The sequence below is a fragment of the Morus notabilis genome, unplaced genomic scaffold (assembly GCF_000414095.1).
Source record: "Morus notabilis unplaced genomic scaffold, ASM41409v2 Scaffold391, whole genome shotgun sequence".
NCBI lineage: Eukaryota > Viridiplantae > Streptophyta > Magnoliopsida > Rosales > Moraceae > Morus > Morus notabilis.
Window position 1 is genome coordinate 37,365 of NW_010366228.1, and position 20,220 is coordinate 57,584.

General features: G+C 32.5%; 1 protein-coding gene across 1 annotated transcript; it reads left to right on the forward strand.

The window, feature by feature from the left end:
* The first annotated feature begins 1,835 nt into the window (after window positions 1–1,835).
* On the forward strand, window positions 1,836–5,428 carry LOC21411825 (putative disease resistance protein RGA3). Its single transcript, XM_024173365.1, has 2 exons — window positions 1,836–4,403; window positions 5,189–5,428. The coding sequence occupies exon 1, from the start codon at window positions 1,836–1,838 to the stop codon at window positions 4,374–4,376; it is 2,541 nt and encodes an 846-aa protein (XP_024029133.1). The 3' UTR covers window positions 4,377–4,403; window positions 5,189–5,428.
* Window positions 5,429–20,220: the final 14,792 nt, after the last annotated feature.

The window sequence follows — 20,220 nt, forward strand, 5'->3', positions numbered from 1 at the left end:
TGTCAAACGATAATTGCGTTTGGCGGAGCTGATCTCTGTCTCCTTGCTTTTGAAGACACTTTTCAGAGTGCCTTCTTAAGTGTGTAGTGCCCCGTGATAGTGTTACCTTGTAATTTCTCACCATAATATTTACATTGAGCTACGTATTTAATGTTACCGTTATTGTTGACGTCCTCAAATGTGTTGAAGTGTTCCCAAACTGCTGAGGTGCGCTTGCATTTCTTCTTAAAACTTGCAACACTTGCACTAGCACTACCGCTTGCCTCTCCTCCACGGCCACTTGTGCCACCACCATTGCGTCCCCGACCTCTAGTACGTCCACCAGGGATCAGATTTGCAGTTTGATCAGCAACTCTTTCCATAGTTTGCGATTCCTGCGATTGAAAAACATTAGGAAATTGCCCTTCTTCGAAGTTGATTTGGGCATCAATGGGAATATCACCACCATAACCAGAAGAAGCCATTATGAAAAATAAGAGAGATTGAGAGCGCTTTGAGAGAGCTTAAGAGAGATCGAGATTCGAGAGAGATTTAAGTGAGATTAAGAGAGATTTGAGAGAGATTAAGAGAAATTGAGAGAGATTAAGAGAAATTGAGAGAGAATGAGAGTTTTGGGGTGAGGAAAATGGTTGGGGCGAGGGGGGGTATTTATAGGAAAATTTTTGGGTTGAAAAAAAAAAATTTTCCCCCAAAAACTCGGGTCCAACGGCTACAAAATTTTCGGCCAGTTAGGCAAAAATCGGGCAGTTCGGGCAATGGCACAAAATCCGACCGTTGGGTTAAAAAATTCGGGCAAAATTCAGGTTCGGGCAAAAGACCGTTTTTTTTCAAAATTCGGGCATTTTTCGGGCTAACGGTAAAAAAAATCGGGCATTTTTCGAGCATGGGGAAAAATTCAGGCAGTGGTCACCAAAATTCGGGCACCGGTCACAAAAAATTCGGGCAATTCAGGCACAAATTCGGGCAGATTCAGATAGCTTCGGGTATTGCCGGAAAATTCAAAAAAAATCCGGCGAACGGCGGGGGACGGCTTCTCCACGGCGGCAGGCTGTCAGGGGACTTACTCTTTTCGGGCTACCCGAGCTCGTGCCCGAAGAAAAGCATTTTCAGGCGGTGAGAGGGGCCTGCCCGCCGTGCCCGAAAATTTTCGGGCATCGGGCAATCCCGCCGCCCAAAAGTTCAGCACTAGAGCCAATAATACAATAAGGATTTACTCATTAGACTTAATGAGCAAAATAATTAGCCATTAGCATGCAAAAGAGAGGTCATTTATCTTTGTTTTTTTTTTTTTTTTTTCGCTAATGACTAATTAGTAAAATTAGCTAATTAAACATCCCATATTGATGTTTTAATAAGTTTAAAGGAGACATCTGCACATTAAACATATAATTTGTAGTGATCTTTTACAACACAATTAATTTGGATTTTCAGGCACGTACGCATGGCTAAAGGTATAAGTTGCAATTAAATCACAAATGTTTGGAAAATTATAAAACTCTCTCATGAGTTTAACTCAATTTGTTCAAGTGAAATACAATGTTCAACTCAATTTGTATCCTCTCCAAAAGTCACAGGGGATCCCATAATAATATTAATTATTTTGGAACAACAGAAAATGAAAACGAAAAAAAAAAAAAAAAAAAAAAAAAAAAAAAAAAAACAGTATAAAGAATTGGACAAATAAGGAGACCAAAAGTTGACCGAAGTGTTAAAACCGATCAGGTTGTCTCTCTTTTTCCACGCCCTCTTTCTTCCTCTCATCCTCTATTCCCGTATCATTCCCAAATCCTCAAAAGAAGTCAACAATTTCCTTGACGATCTCCTCAAAAATAACCATGGAAGTCGTTTATGGCACGGCCGTAGAAGTCTTGAAAAGGGTGGCCACTGCTGCGGAGCAAGAGATTTGCTTGGCATGGGGCATGAAAGAGGACCTAAAGAAGCTTGAAAAGACCATGTCCACCCTCAAAGCAGTGCTCTTAGATGCCGGGAAGAAGCAAGAACAAAACGAAGCGCTACGAGTCTGGCTGAGGCGGCTTAAAGATGTCTTCCTCGACGCTCAGGACGTGTTGGGAGAAGTCGAGTGCGAACTCCTAAGAAGAGAAGTGGTGAAGACACATGGCAGCATTGGTCGAAAGGTACGCCGATTCTTCTCGAGCTCCAATCCCCTTGCGTTTCGGCTTAACATTGGTCATCAAATTAAGGCGTTAAGGCAAGAGTTAGATGATGTCGCCAAAGATAGGATACATTTTCATCTAAATGAGAAGCAGGATCTGATGCAAGGGAGGAGGGAGATGACATCTTCTTTCGTTAGGCCCTCAGAAATTATAGGTAGAGATAGTGAGAAAGAAAAGATCGTTAATATGTTATTACAGAAGAATCACAATGATCTTATTATCTCTATCATTCCAATAGTTGGAATTGGGGGTCTAGGAAAGACTGCACTGGCAAAGTTAGTTTACAATGATGACAAAGTCACTCAAGAGTTTGGTTTAAAAATGTGGGTCTGTGTCCAACAAGATTTTAATGTTGCTGAATTAACGAGAGAAATTCTCAAATCTGCTATTAGTGCAACTAGTACGATTAATGAAAATTTCTCTATAGATCAAGCACTGAAAGGAACAAATGATATCAGTAACTTGTCCGTAGATCTGGTGCAAATTTTCTTACGAACCACTTTAAAGGATAAGAAAATTTTGCTAGTATTGGATGATGTCTGGAATGAAGATCGTAGCAAATGGAACGAGGTGAAAGATCTGTTGTTGACGGCGTGTGCTAACGGAAGCAGAATCATAGTGACAACGCGTAATTCTTCAGTTGTCTCTGTCATGGGCACAACCCCAGCACATAATTTAGAATGTCTTTCGGAGGAGAAGTCTCGGTCTTTATTTTTCAAATATGCATTTGGAGATGAGCAATTGGCTGAACAATTTTCAAAACTTAAAGATTTTGGTAAGCAGATTGTTCAAAAGTGCAAAGGGGTTCCTTTAGCATTGAAGACATTGGGAAGTTTACTTTCCTCAAGTACTGATGAAGGTGAATGGAAATATGTGAGGGATAGTGAGATATGGGAGTTGACACAAGTGGAAAATGATCCTATTCTATCTGCACTGAGATTAAGTTACAATACAATGTCGCCACAATTGAAACAATGTTTTGCTCATTGTTCAATTGTTCCAAAGAACATTCGTACGGACAGATTAGACATTATCTGGATGTGGATGGCACTCGGCATCATTGAGTCACCTAATGATAAGAGGGACTTGGAAGATATTGGGGAATCACATTTCAAAGCGCTTTGTGCAAGATCATTTTTTCAATATCTTGGTGATGATGAGAGGCTTTTCAATTTGTCTCAAGTATTTGAAATGCACGATTTAATTCATCAGCTTGCAAGTTCAATCATTAAACATGAGGTTTACACAGTAAATTCTGACACTAAAATGTCGTGTGATCAGTATGTGAGATATTTGATGATCTTTTTAAGAGAAAGTCATGGTCAGAGCATCTCAACAATCTTGCATAAATTAAAAAAAGTGCGGAGTATTTTTCTTGGATATGAAACAGAGCAAGAGCTCCCCAGCGTCGAAGAGTGCTTCCTTCCAACATGCATCTCGAAATTTAGATACTTGCGGCTGTTTGATCTAAGCTTTTTATCCTTTGATGTGTTGCCAACTACAATCGGCACGCTCAAGCATTTGAGATATCTGAACTTACAAGGAAATAAAAAGATAAAGAAACTCCCCAACTCCATTTGCAAATTGCAAAGTTTGCAAACTCTGATACTTTCTAGATGTTCAGAGCTCGAAGAGTTACCTAAAGATATAAGATATCTGATCAACCTCAGAACTCTGTTTGTAACGACAAAACAAACCCACTTTCCGGAGAATGGAATTGGACGTTTGAAGGTTCTTCGATTTTTGGTTATTTTTCAATGTCGAAATTTGAGATCCTTACCACACGATATGAGATATTGTGCTACATTACGTACTCTTCTGATAGGTGATTGTGAACAACTTGACTTGGCGATCGGACCCAATGAAGTTATCCCGATGAGTCTTCAATCATTGCTCATTTGGGACTCACCACAAGTGACTGCTTTGCCCCATTGGCTACAAGGAGCTGCTCACAGTTTGCAGCGTTTGGGTATTCGAGGTTGTCCCAACTTGGTTGCGTTGCCAGAGTGGTTTCCAAATCTCACCTCACTTCAGAAGCTTTTTATTTTCATGTGCCCAAAGTTGTCGTTTCTACCAATTGGGATGCAACGGCTGACGTCCCTAACAGATTTGAAGATTGTGGGTTGCGATGCATTGAAAGAAAGATACAAATCTGAAATTTTGAGGATTGGCCAATTATTGCACACGTTCCAAACTTCGTAATGGCCCAAATGATCTTATTATGTCCAGGTATGCTTTACGTATATGTCTAATTTTATCGACTCTAATTAGTTATCTCTTCTTCATTATCCAAACCATCAATAATAGACTTGCATTATGTTTTTTTTCTGTCCTTTTTGTGTGTGTGTGAGAGAGAATGACTTGTATGTATATGTATTATGTGTATTTACTGTTTGTATCACTCTTTCTTTCAATTTCTGTATTTACTGTTTAACATGTAGATTCTACTAATATGATATATTATTTTTTAAACAGAAAATGAGATTGTAGAATCCACGTGTCATATAGTGAATACAGCAAAGTGACAAAAAGAGTGATACTAGCATACTTATTTTCTGTGTGTATTAATTTCTGTTTGATTTTTCCAGTATATTTATGCTGGTTGCTAGGGTGAATATTGATTTCAGAAGAGGAAATCATTATTTATATAGAATTCTACTACTTTAGAAGACAATAATTGAAGATGGTAACTAGATAAATTACATGAGGGAGTAATAGACATGCTTGTTATTTATACCCAAAAAAAAAAAAAAAAAAAAAACACGCACGCACACACACACATAATGTCCGGTAAGTGTATCAACTATCAAGAAGCTAATCTCATGATTTCTTTTTTATCAAGAAGCTACTTATATTAAACTAGAGACTAATTAATTTGAAAGTGGTATTTTCTTATATAAAATTCTTTTTTCCCTGATATGTTTAAATATACCATACATCATGTTAGTTCAAAATTTATAAGGAAAAGCACAAATCCATTTCTTTTTCATCTTAAATTTCTTCGTCCATTGCAGTTCTACTGAATGCTCCAGGATGGAAGCCTATAGCTATTGGAAGCCTCAAGTACCCAGTTGCCAATGTTGGTGTTGTGTGGTGTTTAAATAGAAGTATAAATAATTGTTTGTCATAAGTTTCAGTATATTTGTGTGTATCTATCAACATATTCTTATATTTCCCTTGGTCAATAATTAGAATAATTTGTGTGCTTTTCTAATTTGAAAGAATTAATAAAATGACTGAAAACATTTGTGCAATTTCCAACAATATTGGAAGGGATGTGCAGATATGAATATATATGAAATGCTCAGAGCTTATGGATACGAATCGTTTTCGTTGCTCAATTGCAATTTGTAACTACTGAATCTTACACACAAACTTTTAAAAAGGAGGATAAGTATACGTACAAAAGAAATCTTATGAACAAATTCCCTACAACAAAAGGAGGATAAGTATACGAATCGTTTTCCTAGCTCAATTGCGGTTTTGTGTCACGATATTACAAATTTTTAAGGAAAAAAATCAAAACTATCAATCAAGAGGGTAAAAAATTTTATTTATTCCCCTCCACTAAAAAATAAATAATTGTCACTCAATTAATAGGAAGAAAATAAAAAGCAACAATAGCACTCAATTATTTAAAATAGTAAGAATAATATATTTTTATAAAATCATGACAAACCATGTAGTTTTTTTAATTTATATTTTTAATGTCGTACTAAGAGGATTCTACAGTTGAAACCTTAATTAAATGATTAAATATGCAGTTTCTGAGTCGATGGTTATCTATCATGTTACCGAACGCAATCTGTTGTGATACTAAAGGTAATTTGTTTGATTATAAGAAGTATCAGATGGCTACTGTATGTACTATAATTTATTGTGCTACCGATCATTCGTTTACTTAAATGCTGAAAAAGACAACTTAAAAAATTTGAAAAAGCTTCGCTAGCTAGTAATTTGAACTTGCCAAATCTAGCCAACCGGCACCAGATTTGACCAACATCACCTCTCAATTAAAGGAATCCCGTTCGTTTCACCAAAAATTTGTCCTAAACACAAATGTAGATTATTTCCAAAATTAAAAGAATACTTGTTGACGGTGTTAATTCGTTAACTCGGAATTTAATCTCATCAGAAACACTCATGTAACAATATTACTCACGAATTAACAAGAAAATAAATGCAAAAAATAAAAGAACACTAAAGTTTATAGCGGTTTGCCAAAATATAGTTGCTTACGTCTACTTGTGTATGCACTAAATCTCAAAGAGCTTACAGAATCTCTCTAATAACAAAAACTTGTGCCAATTTAGGTAATTTAAGATTTGAATAGGATTTCATAGAGATTGTCCTCATATGTTCCAATTGGTGATTTTTGATCTCCCATTTGAATTTAAATAAGAGATTAGAGTTATGTCCTCCTGATTCTATGGGCTTAGGTTGACCTCGACCTTGTATCCGAACTACTGATGCCTCGACGTCGTTGACATTGCATGTTTTGTGGGACTCCTCGACCAACTTCGGACATCCGTTTGGGTTGCTCCTCAACCTAAGAATCCTTCCATTCGAGTACTTCTCAACTAGCAGGTTTCATCCCAACTTTCGGATTCTTAACAACTTAACTGACTCATATGATCGGATTCTTTGACCATGGTGTAACAATAATAATAATAATAATAATAATAATAATAATAATAATAAAAATAAAGAAGCCCTCCAAAAGCAAAAGTCCGAATAAATATTAACATGTATTTATATCAGCGTAGCGATTACAATAGTGATACCAAATCTGATTTGGTTGATAGATGTTTTCTTTCTGTCTTCTTACTTTTTTTTTTTTCTTTTTTGTTCCTTTTTAGCGAAGGCAATATTTCAATTATATTCTCTCTCTCAGCTTGAACAGATATGAGTTAGTGGATATCATGGGTGAAGCGATAATATTTATTTGCAAAAAATATGCATATGAATACTATGTTATATTAATAATACTACGGATCGATGAACTTCACTCACTTTAGGTGTGGTAGTACCATTTGAAATTTTGAAACGATCAACAATTGTCCAGCTTCGTACTGAAATTGGTATTCTATCATGATACTGAAGGTAATTCTACAGTTTATCAGAAGTATCGAATTGCTGTTGTGCCACTAGCGGTATTCTATTGTACTACTGACTATAGTATACCGGGCTACCATGTATTTTTTTTCCGTAATATTAAAAGAAAAAAAATTATAAAGGAAATATCACCAGAAAACTTTCTCCACTTAGAACTTCCTAGATGTGGTCAACCAGAACAAGATTTGACCAATATCCCCTCTATATAGCAATCCACACCGAAATATATTTTTTTCACCCAAAATTTGTACTCCTAAAGAAAATCATTTCAATCACCAAAAAATAAACATTTTATAACACTATTCGGAGGAATAACATGTGTTCATGTGACAGTAGTAATACAAAATCATGATAAGATAGACAGATTTTATCTTTCCTTTTTTTTTTTCCCCATTTTGCTATAGTAAAGTCTCTAATATTATAACCAATTTAATGGTTTTTGAACATGAACAAAACAAATACCCACCACTACCCATAAACCTCTCAACATATTCTATAAACAATTGAAGGGATAAGAATTAATAAATTATCAGTGGTCCCATTTTCTCTCATAAATATCTTCTAGCCTCAACAAACTTCAAAACTAATTATAAACCAAAAAGGGTTTCACACGTCCAAATTATTAGATGTATACATAAATAAATATGTATATATGTATATATAATAGATAAATATATAGATGAATATATTATGCATGGCACGTATAATAATACTACTAGTGAACTCCACCCACTATATACAATTAAGGGAACCTCATGATTTTTTTTTATTTTTTTATTTTTTTGAATTGGAAGAAACTTCATGATTAAGGTGTGTATGGTACCGTTGGAAATGGGAAACGATCGACACTTGTCCAAGCTTCAAAAATTATCTTAGCATAGTGGAATAAGTTGCTAATCTCTCTCTATATATATTATAATTGCATGGTATATACATTATATATACTTCTTCGCATTTAATAGGCCTCACATGGCACCGTGCATTACTGACCTATAGATATAGGTGACATAGCACAGTGTCTCAAGGACAATATATTCGTGTTCCACACTTTCTTCAGTGGCTTCAAATGGTTGCTGTAGAGAATCTCAAGCAAAACCTATATTATAATGTACTCATCTACGTATATGCCAACATTTTGAATATTTAACATCCAATTACATGTAGCTGATCAAATATCTATATGATTATATTTATGATATTTTTATATATTTTTTTAATCGTAGGACATTGTTGAGCGACGTCGACTTTGATAAACAAAAATATCTTGAAATTATCTTATGTGAGATATTTAGCTGGATGAGGCTTAAACAAATATCTAAAACCATCTTATATTCGGATAATTAATTTAGCTGTATTATTAAGGGTTTAGATAGATACAGATACCGAAATGCAAAAAAAACTATCTTCAAACGACAAGATATTCTCTGGGAAAAAAAAAAAAATCTCATCAGACCAAGAAACCAAGATCTTTCCTTTTTTCTGCTATCTCATACGTTTGTTTCAATCTCTTACAATTTCTTGTTGTTTCTCTTCTTTTTTTTTTTTTTTTTTTTGCTTTTATACGCTATAAACACATATATATATATATATATATATATATATATATATATTAACTTTAATATTGTTGTTGTTACTGCACTCTCAATTTGGTGCTTCACCAGTTCTTGCCAACTATTGGCGAATGGAAAGCTCTGTTTGAATGAGGTCGAATAGTGCAAATTGGTGGTAATGGTGGGTAGAAACTACAAATAAGTATGCTTTGGTGGTAACTCAAACCCGAATCTTCGGTTAAATAATTTCATTTTTTTTCTATGTTTTAAAAAATTGTTTGAAATACCTCGACTATTTTTTAGCATCCAAATTAATAAAATATGGATTCTAATACTGTGCGTCTCATATGTATTATAGGATTCGCATTTTAAAAATGGATTCTAATATTGTACGTCTCATATGTATTATAAGATTCACATTTTATTAATGATTGTTGCTCAATATCACCGATACCAGTGCCTATATATGTCAACGACTTATTGAGTATGCTAACAAAAGAAGTTCATATTCCTGTATTCGTCTAATCCACCCCGAATGAATTTGCAACGAAACTCTCATTACGTCAGAGATGACGTTTTGTATGTTTCATTCAAAGAAAAGTAGGGACAGATTTTGAAAGGATTTAGAAATTCAAGGACATTAATCTAATACTAATAAAGTAGCATAGTATTCGTGTTATTATCAAAATAAACAGGATGCTTTTATAATCATTCCGTAATAAATAAAAAATTTGAAATAGTTATGAATATACTTACTCTATATTTTTCGTTATCAACCAAAATAGATGAATAGCTCAAACTTACACATGAATCGAATGCGGATAGGGATAGATGATCTTATAGATCATATTGCTCGATCATATAACAAACACTTAAGTAGAAATATTAAAATTTACTTATTTGATGAATCTTGTACATATGAGCATGGCCATGTTTGATAGCTTGTATTGTATTGTATTGTATTGTATAAGGTGTATTATATGGTGTTGTATTGTTAACACAATACAATATTTTGTGTCATAACGTATATTGTATAAGGGGTAATGTAAAATTTTAAAAAATTTAGGGTCAAAATATAAATTTTCAAAAATTTTAGGTAAGACTTTAATTTTTCAAAAGATTTACGATCAAAACGTAATTTTGTAAAACTTTCTAGAGTCTAAATGTAATTTTGCAAAAAAAAAAAAAAATTGAGATCGAAATGTAATTTTGAAAATTATAAAGTTGTATTGTGCCCCTCAATTTTTAAACATTATAAGCTCACACATGACTCTATGTCAGCCCAACCCTAACCCTCGGTTGTGCCCGACACCGAAAAGAATTATGAATTTCAGATAAAATAATACAATATGATACGCAAAAAAATGAGTCATATTCAATAATACGATATATACCATATTAATTTACTATTCGTATTAGTTTATTCAAAATGATAGTCACACTAAACATTGTATTATATATTATTATACAATACAATGCTCTAGTACGGTCAAACAATCATGCCCCATATTGATGATATTTTCACGTGTATATCAAAAATAAAAGAAAACCTAAAAACATGAAAACAAAATTAACAATAAATTAAGAAAAAATCAATCCCCGGGAACAGCGCCAAAAAATTTGATGGTATATTCAAGGGGAATATCAAATTTATAAACCCTTCTAAAATGTGATTATAGTGTAGTATAATGGTTGAACAAGGGTCGTTCCCATTGGGTTTAATTAATAAGTTATTAATTTTGCTAACAAAAATATAAAAGAATGATTTGGAACTATTAATCTAAACTAGATGAAATTAAAGAAAACAAAACTAGTAATAAATAAAGAAGAAAACAATAATAATTAAGCAATTGTCAAAGGATTAATCTCCACCACTAGACAATGAAATCATAATGAAATGCAATATTATCTCCAATTTCCTATTAAAACTACCAACTATATAAAGCAACAAGCTTTGTTACCCCAATCTTTTCTTAGTTTGTCGTTAAGCAAAACAAGCACTTCACTTAATCTCTTTCCTTCAAACAACTTGGAATAAGCACTCCAAAATCAATCCAAAGAAAGCATTAATTATGATGAGAAAGATAGGCTGATATCGATAATAATCACACAAGCTCAAATCATTCAACCTAGGGTATATTCCACATGCAATCAAACAAAAGTCTCCTGCAATTATTGACCATAATTCAATACTAATGATTAAAAAATCAAGACAATTATAGATCAAGACTCCTAATCTAGTAATAGAATATTCTCAAGTCTAGTTGGTTGGGCACCCAAACAAAACAAGAACAATTACGAACATTTATATTGGATGAACATAAGCAATTTCAATGAAAAAAAACTCGTAAATAATATCAAAATATTAAATCACAAATCTAAAATTACCCTTAATCAAAACAAAACCTTACCTAATATAATTAAAAAGAATATAAAAACTAAAGAAAATAAAGAGAGAAGGGTAGAAAGAGCTAGCAAAATCTTAAAGATCTCTTCTTTTTCTTCTCCTTCTTCTTCATCTCTTGACAGTTGGAAAATAATGATAAGAGCTCGTTAATCAGCCCCTAAGTTGCCTATTTATAGATTTCTAATTTGGATTAAATAAGACAATTTTCAAGGTCAAAGCATTTCAGAGAGATCTGAGAAACAGCCGCCAACCCACACACATTCCCGTCGTCCATTCCGCCCCCACCTCCCCAAAACCCATGCAAACCTATTATGCCCGCTCCGCAAACCCAGATGTTGAGCTCTTATCGCGTCATCACCCTCTCGTCTTTGCATCATCATCCTTTGCTTATCGTTACGTCATATATGCCCATCGCGTTGAGCCATTCGTGCAAGGACGGAGCTAACTAAGGGGGGTTGCTCTAGGCAGCTAGCTATTTTGATATTTATTTTTATAACTTATGTAAAATTTATTACTTTGTCCTTCTAAAAGATTCTGATTCTAAATTTTATGTAAGATATTCAATATTATTTCATTTACCCTCTTAATTTTTACTCATAACTATATTTTATAACATACTTAATTTAGTTTAAAATTTTAGTTTTACTCAAACCCCCCTGAAAAATCTTTCTGGCTTCATCCCTGCTATCATGGGTACTCGCCACTACTGATCTAGATGACGTGAGTCATGACCTATATTTTGATTGATCACAAGCGTAGGTGCAACTCACTTCTTCAGTGGTCGGTGAATGTCTTAGGCCTGATTCATTTCACTGATTTGACTTTTTAATTTCAATTTTATTACAGTTAAAAGCTCTCATAAAAAATAACATCTAACTTATATTGCTAAGTTAAAAACTCGAATCGGCGAACTGAACGAGCCCTTCATTTGAGTTTGGAGGTTACAGCTACGATTGCCTTGTTGCAGTGGTTGGGTCTAGGGATTGAAAGTGAGGTGGGTATCGGGCTGTTCAATTTCTCAATGGATATTGATTGCTGGGTAAGGCAGGGTGGTCTCAGCAAAGGTTGGGAGCAGTGGGGATAGGTATAGAGTGGCGATGCTCGGAAGGGGCGGAAGGGAGAGGGATTTAAATAATCAGATCTGATTTTTTTTTTAAAAGAAAATTAAATATTATTTAAATATTTTATAATTGTGTTCAAATTTTTATTTTGTGGTTAATTAATTAAAGAGTAGCTTTGATATTTTATGTAACAAAAAAACATTTTTTCAAGGTAGTAAGCAGTGTCAGCTCTTCCTTAAGGCCAATTAGGCAATGACTTAAGGCCCCTAAATAATGAAGGCCTCCAAATAATGAAGAATGCTAATTAATTATATCTATTAACTATGATCATTTATGGTAATACTAATAAAAAGGTAACAAATTGATATTTTGGTGGTAACTTTTCTCTTTGGAACATGAGATTCTTAGCTTTTGTACATCCCAATAGTTTTATTTATTGCAGAATATCAATAGTTAAAATTCCTCCATTTATTTCAAATTCTACCAACAATATTGTTTTAAGAACTCGGACATTTCTTTTTTAATTTTTTATGTATAAGATGTATTAAGCGGACTGTTATACATATAATACCGCGTATATTATACATCAACTGACTATATCCATTTTATTTATTTTTCTGTGAAAACAGAATAGCTATATTCACCTACTTATAAAAATATACTACTTTTATCTAATTTATATACTACTAAGAATTTGAAAAAAAAAAAAAAAGAGTTGATAAAAAAAGGAAAAAAAGCTCTAATCTCTCTTGACCAATCTTCTTTATACCTTTGCTTGTTCCTACTTACTCTTCAACATTAATTTTAAGAGCTTTTCAAATTGATATATATATTTTTTAAATCAAATTGATATATTTGTTTCATACTTTTTCTTGTCAATTCATTGATTAATATTGCTTGAAATTCACAATAGCTTTTTTGTTTAGATAACTTGAATATAAAGATTTAACTAATAATTTTACACCTCAAAATACAAGAAAGATAAATTCAAATAGATTTAATTGAATTTGTGTTTGAAGTTGTTTTCATTTTTATTTTTCACAGTTTTTGAGAAAAAAATGAAAACGAGAGAGAATCTTGTTTATAAATTTTGGGCTATAATTTCGTTACCAAGTGAGGTGCCTTCCACTTGGGCTATAATTTTACACCTCAAAATACAAGAAAGATAAATTCATATGTTTTATTAATAATACTACGGATCGATGAACTTCACTCACTTTAGGTGTGGTAGTACCATTTGAAAAACGATCAACAATTGTCCAGCTTCGTGCTGCAAATGGTAATCTATCATGATACTGAAGGTAATTCTACAGTTTATCAGAAGTATCGAATTGCTGTTGTGCCACTAGCGGTATTCTATTGTACTACTGACTATAGTATACCGGGCTACCATGTATTTTTTTCCATAATATTAAAAGAAAAAAAAATTATAAAGGAAATATCACCAGAGAACTTTCTCCACTTAGAACTTCCTAGATGTGGTCAACCAGAACAAGATTTGACCAATATCCCCCTCTATATAGCAATCCACACCGAAATATTTTTTCACCCAAAATTTGTACTCCTAAAGAAAATCATTTCAATCAACAAAAAAGAAACATTTTATAACACTATTCGGAGGAATAACATGTGCTCATGTGACAGTAGTAATACAAAATCATGATAAGCTAGACAGATTTTATCTTTCCTTTTTTTTTTTTTGGTTCCCCATTTTGCTATAGTAAAGTCTCTAATATTATAACCAATTTAATGGTTTTTGAAAAAGAACAAAACAAATACCCACCACTACCCATAAACCACTCAACATATTCTATAAACAATTGAAGGGATAAGAATTAATAGATTATCAGTGGTCCCATTTTCTCTCATAAATATCTTCTAGCCTCAACAAACTTCAAAACTAATTATAAACCAAAAAGGGTTTCACACGTCCAAATTATTAGATGTATACATAAATAAATATGTATATATGTATATATAATAGATAAATATATAGATGAATATATTATGCATGGCACGTATAATAATACTACTAGTGAACTCCACCCACCATATACAATTAAGGGAACTTCCTGATTTATTTTTTATTTTTTATTTTTTTGAATTGGAAGGAACTTCATGATTAAGGTGTGTATGGGAAACGATCGACACTTGTCCAAGCTTCAAAAATTATCTTAGCATAGTGGAATAATTAAGTTGCTAATCTCTCTCTATATATATTATAATTGCATGGTATATATATTATATATACTTCTTCGCATTTAATAGGCCTCACATGGCACCGTGCGTTACTGACCTATAGATATAGGTGACAAAGCCGAGTGTCGCAAGGACAATATATTCGTGTGCCACACTTTCTTCAGTGGCTTCAAATGGTTGCTGTAGAGAATCGCAAGAAAAATTTATATTATAATCATGCACTCATCTATACGTATATGCCAAGATTGAATATTTAACATCCAACAAAATGTAGCTAATCAATCATCTATATGATTATATTTATGATTTTATTTTTGTTAATCATAGAACATTGTTGAGCCACGTCGACTTTGTTAAACAAAAATATCTTGAAAATATCTTATGTGAGATATTTAGCTGGATGAGGCTTAAACAAATATCTAAAACCATCTTATATTCGGATAATTAATTTAGCTGTATTATTAGGGGTTTAGATAGATATAGATACCAACAACAACAACAACAACAACAACAACAACAACAACAAAAAAAAAAAAAAAACTATTTTCAAACGACAAAAAACCAAGATCTTTCCATTTTTGTGTTATTTCATAGGTTTGTTTCAATCTCTTGCGATTTCTTGTTGTTTCTTTTTTTCCTTAATTATTTGCTATGAGCCTATAACATTGTATATTGCGCTTTCCATGTGGCTGTCAGCTTGCACTGATTATCATCATGTTTTTCTTTATTAAATAATCCACAAGTTTGTGTTTTGATATTTGTTGATTTAGCGCCATGCACGACCATATATATATATATATATATATATATATATATTTGTTGTTACTGTACTCTCAATTTCGTGCTTCACCAGTTCTTCCCTACTATTGGCGAATCGAAAGCTCGGGTTCCAATGGCCATGGTGGGTAGAAGCTACAAATAAGTAAGCTTTGGTAACTCAAACCCGAATCTTCGGTTGAATAATTTCATTTTTTTTTTCTATGTTTTAAGAAAATGTTTGAAGCACCTCTACTATTAATTAGCATCCCAATTAGTAAAAGATGGATTCTAATACTGTGCGTCTCATATATAATAAGATTCGCATTTTATTAATGTTTGTTGTTCAATATCTCCGACACTGGTGCCTAACACTTAAGTAGAAATATTAAAATTTACTTATTTGATGAATCTTGCACAGATGATCATAGCCATGTTTAGTAGATTGTATTGTATTTTATTATATAAGGTGCATTATATTGTATTGTATTGTTAATACAATACAGTGTTTGGTGTCATAATGTATTATATAAGGAGTCAAAATGTAAAATATCAAAAATTTCATGGTCAAAATATAAATTTTCAAAAATTTTAGGTAAAATAAAATTTTTCAATAGTTTTGCGATCAAAACGTAATTTTGTAAATATTTTTAGGGTCAAAATCTAATTTTACAAAAAAATTGGGATCAAAATATAATTTTAAAAAATATAAATTTGTATTGTGCCCCTCAAATTTTTAAACATTATAGGCCCAACATGACTCTATGTCGGCCCTGACCGTCAGTCGGGCTCAACACCGAAATGAATCATGGATTTCAGATAAAATAATACAATACAATACACAATAAATGACTCATATTCAATAATACAATATATACTATATTAATCATTTATATTAGTTTATTCAATACGATACTCACATTAAACATTATATTATGTATTATTATACAATATAATACTCTAGTACGGTGAAACAAACATGTCCCATATTGATGATATTTTCACGTGTATATCAAAAATAAAAGAAAACCTAAAAACAAGAAAACAAATTTATAAACCTTGTTAAAATGTCATTATAATATAGTATAGTAGTTGAGTAAGGGTCGTTCTCGCAGAGGATTGAGATTTAATTAATATGTTATTAAGTTTACTAACAAAAATATAAAAGAATGATTTTGAACTATTAATCTAACTAGATAAAATAAAAGAAAACAAAACTAGTAATAAATAAAGAAGAAAACAATAATAATTAAATAATGGTCAAAGAATCAATCTCTACCATTAAACAATGAAATCATAATGAAATGCAATATTATCTCCAATTTTCTATTAAAATTACCAACTGTAGATAGCAACAAACTCTGGTACCTCAATCTTTCCTTAGTTCGTCATTAAGCAAAACAAGCACTTCACTTAATCTCTTTTCCTCAAACAACCTGGAATAAGCTCTCTAGATTCAATCCAAAGAAAGCATTATAATGAGAAAGATAGGTTGATCTAGATAACAATCACACAAGCTTGGATCATTCAACCTAGAGTATTTCCACATGCAATCAAACAAAAGCCTCCCACAATTGTTGACCACAATTCACTACTGATGATAAGAAAATCAAGACAATTACGGATCAAGACTGCTAATCTAGCAATAGAATATTCTCAAGTCCTATTTGGTTGGCCACACAAACAAAACAAGAACAATCATGAACATTAATATTGGAAGAACATAAACAATTGCAATAGAAATTTGAAAAATAATATTAAAATATTAAAACATAAATCCATGTCTAGGGTTTTAAAATCACCCTTAACCAAAACAAAACCTAACCTAACATAATTAAAAAGAAAATAAAGAGAGAAGGGAAGAAAGAACTAGAAAAATCTTCAAGAATCTCCTCTTTTTCTTCTTCTTCTTTATCTCTTGACAGCTGGAAAATAATGGTAAGAGCTCTCTAATCAGGCGCTAAGTTGCCTATTTATAAATTTCTAAGTGTGCGTTTGGTTGGTGGATTCGTGTCATAGTTCGGATCATGATTCGTGACTCGTGGCTCGTGGCTCGTTACAGTGTTTTTTCTCACAAAAAAATACACATAAATCAAGAATAATTCTGAATCATGATTCTGAATCCATGAACCAAACGTCATATAAATTTAGGTCAAATAGGGCAATTTTCGGGGTCAAAACAAGGGTTTCTTGGAGGCCAAGTCACAGCACGGCGCCGCAGCACCATGCTCCTACCGCTGCAGCACCACGCTCCTACCGCTGCAGCACTACGTGAGTTGCTCCGGAGCACCGCGGCGCTGTCCAGTAGCGCCGCGTCATTGTCCAGTAGCGCCTAAGCGCTATGTCTTCTGCCCAGCATGCTGTTTTGCGTGCACAGTGGTGCCAAGGCGCCCATAAGCTGTCCATTCGGTGTTTTCTCCAAATTGACGTCTAAATCAACTCCGGAAAGCTTCCGACCCGTCTTCTGCCCAGCATGCTGTTTTGCGTGCACAGTGGTGCCAAGGCGCCCATAAGCTGTCCATTGGTGTTTTCTCCAAATTGACGTCTAAATCAACTCCGGAAAGCTTCCGACCAAGCCATTGATGTGTTCTTCATTCTTTTGATTTAAAAACCTATAAAACACCAAAAAAAAAACAATAAAACACAAAAACACTCAAAAACAAAACAAAGTAACATGGGAAAATTAATTAGAAAAGATATATGAAATTATGTACTTATCACATATGTATAACAGTAAATATCGAGTACTACCTTCATGCCAGATAACAAGAAACAGATTTATAATGTTATGCAAGTTCTGTTTTATATATTGAGATCACACAACTAATCTTTGGTTAAGTATGTCACTCTATTCCACACCAAACTCTTAACATTCTTTCGATACATGCTGGATCAAACTCGAACGCCTTGTTATGCCCCAGTCCCATCCCACCCAACCATATCGTTTGACTTAAAAAAAAAGGAAATAATTACAAAATAATTAATTATCATACTACTATGCAAATTAATTCAATTAGCATGCACTTAAACACAAATTCATGCCACCAACCGCCAAGAATTTAAAATCAGAAATTTATTACCCCTAGCCTGTTAATTTCTTAGAGCTTTTAGAGGCAATTACATATGGTCATGAATATAACTGGTTGGACAATATTACATTAATCGAAGCTCATCGAAAAGGAGAAAAAAAAAATCCCAATGCGTTAATGGTAGGGAACATGGAAAAGCTAGCATAAGAAAATAGTTGCAAAATTTTTCTTTAAAAGAAAAAGGCCATATATATTGGCGTCATGTATGAAGGTGATCGGATCTCTCCACATATATTGGAGAAATATGCATCGCTGTTAGTGTTGTGCATGACAGTGATTCCTAGAAAGATGCTCTTTTTGTCATGAGCAACTATTTTGGGGCCACTATTTGGATGATAGCTTTATTTTCCACTAAGGACGACAAAGGACCCTAAATTAAAGTCTTAGAAATATAATGTAAATATAGATATATATGAATGAGTTTTTAATGATTATATTTTTATCAGTAATTATTATTAAATATAAAAATTTGATAACGTGACGTAATAAGAATTTATTTTTAATAATTGTTATAAATTTTTTTAGCCAAATATCTCATTTATTCTGACTATAAAATTAATTTCTTACGGCTAAGACAATGATATCTATTGATGGGTAAATATAAAAGTAACTATTAAAATTAATATAGATACAAATATACGTATAAAATATAGATACAAAAATATATAAATGTGAAAAATATATATTGAGAAGAAATATTCGATTTATTTTAATACCTTGTCCTAATCAAAAAGTCAAAAAGAAAAAAGAAATCCGCAAAAGAGACTCTATTAGTGCACTTGTGTGATGAATTAATTAAAAAAAAATGAATTAGTTCAGCCAATCTTCTAATACACACCTTGTGTTAGGTCTCATAACTAGAGCTCAAACCTTGGCATAAAAAAGTTCATATCTAGCCAGCTAAATATTGCTTATGAAGTGCTTATATATGTATGAATTTTATGGGTTCGTTCTCTGTCTTTCTCTTCTTTGCTACATGTAAATTAAAGCTTATATAAATTAAGAGATTTTCTCTAGTGTTCTTTCTTTTTTGAGAATACAGATATTTTTTGCTTGTCAGCCTTCAGATCTGTGTTAAATCTGATCAAAAGTCAAATTAAATTAAAAAAGTATTACAAATCTGACGGTTAATAAACACAGAATACCGATGTTCCTAAAAAATAAGAAACACCAAAAAAAATTCTCATAATTTAAATCAAAAACATAAATTTTCATCTTACTTTACAACTCTTACAGGCATAGCATATACTTCATATATCACTATAATAACACATTTTATAATTGACCTCGGTTTTTAAAACTCCTCGATATAGAAAATTTTCTTTATATATATATATATATATATATATCTGTGGGTGTCTTTGTCAGTATTTGTGTTTCCGTAGGTGGAAAAACGACAAGCGTGCCAATTAATCCGGCACAATACTTTGATAAATTAATTAATTTTTTTTTTTTTTTTTTTTTACGAGTAGTCATGACCTACGTGAAGGCACGCACGCACACAAAGCAAACAATATGGAAAAGGTCATTATCTGACACAATACATTTTTAATTAGTAATCAAAGAGTACTAGCCTTTGTTAACAGCTCAGACAGAATTAGGATTAACTTTATCTATTAATAATTTTTTTTATCTACATATGGACATTTTTTTAAGGTTAAATTACATATTTTAAGTGTCAAAAAACATGGTACAAATTACCCACATGAGTTTACATGACCAAAGAGGAAAATTCGATCAAGAAAAAAAAAAAAGGTCGATACAATACACAGAAAATGGAATCACTAATCAAACATTTTGCAATTACCTAAACCTATACCAAACCAGGCAATACTATATGGAAGTTTTATTTTTTTTTTCCCCCTTTTT

Excerpts from the sequence above, each read along its gene's own strand:
- LOC21411825 (XM_024173365.1), top strand. The coding sequence starts at position 1,836 with ATGGAAGTCGTTTATGGCACGGCCGTAGAAGTCTTGAAAAGGGTGGCC.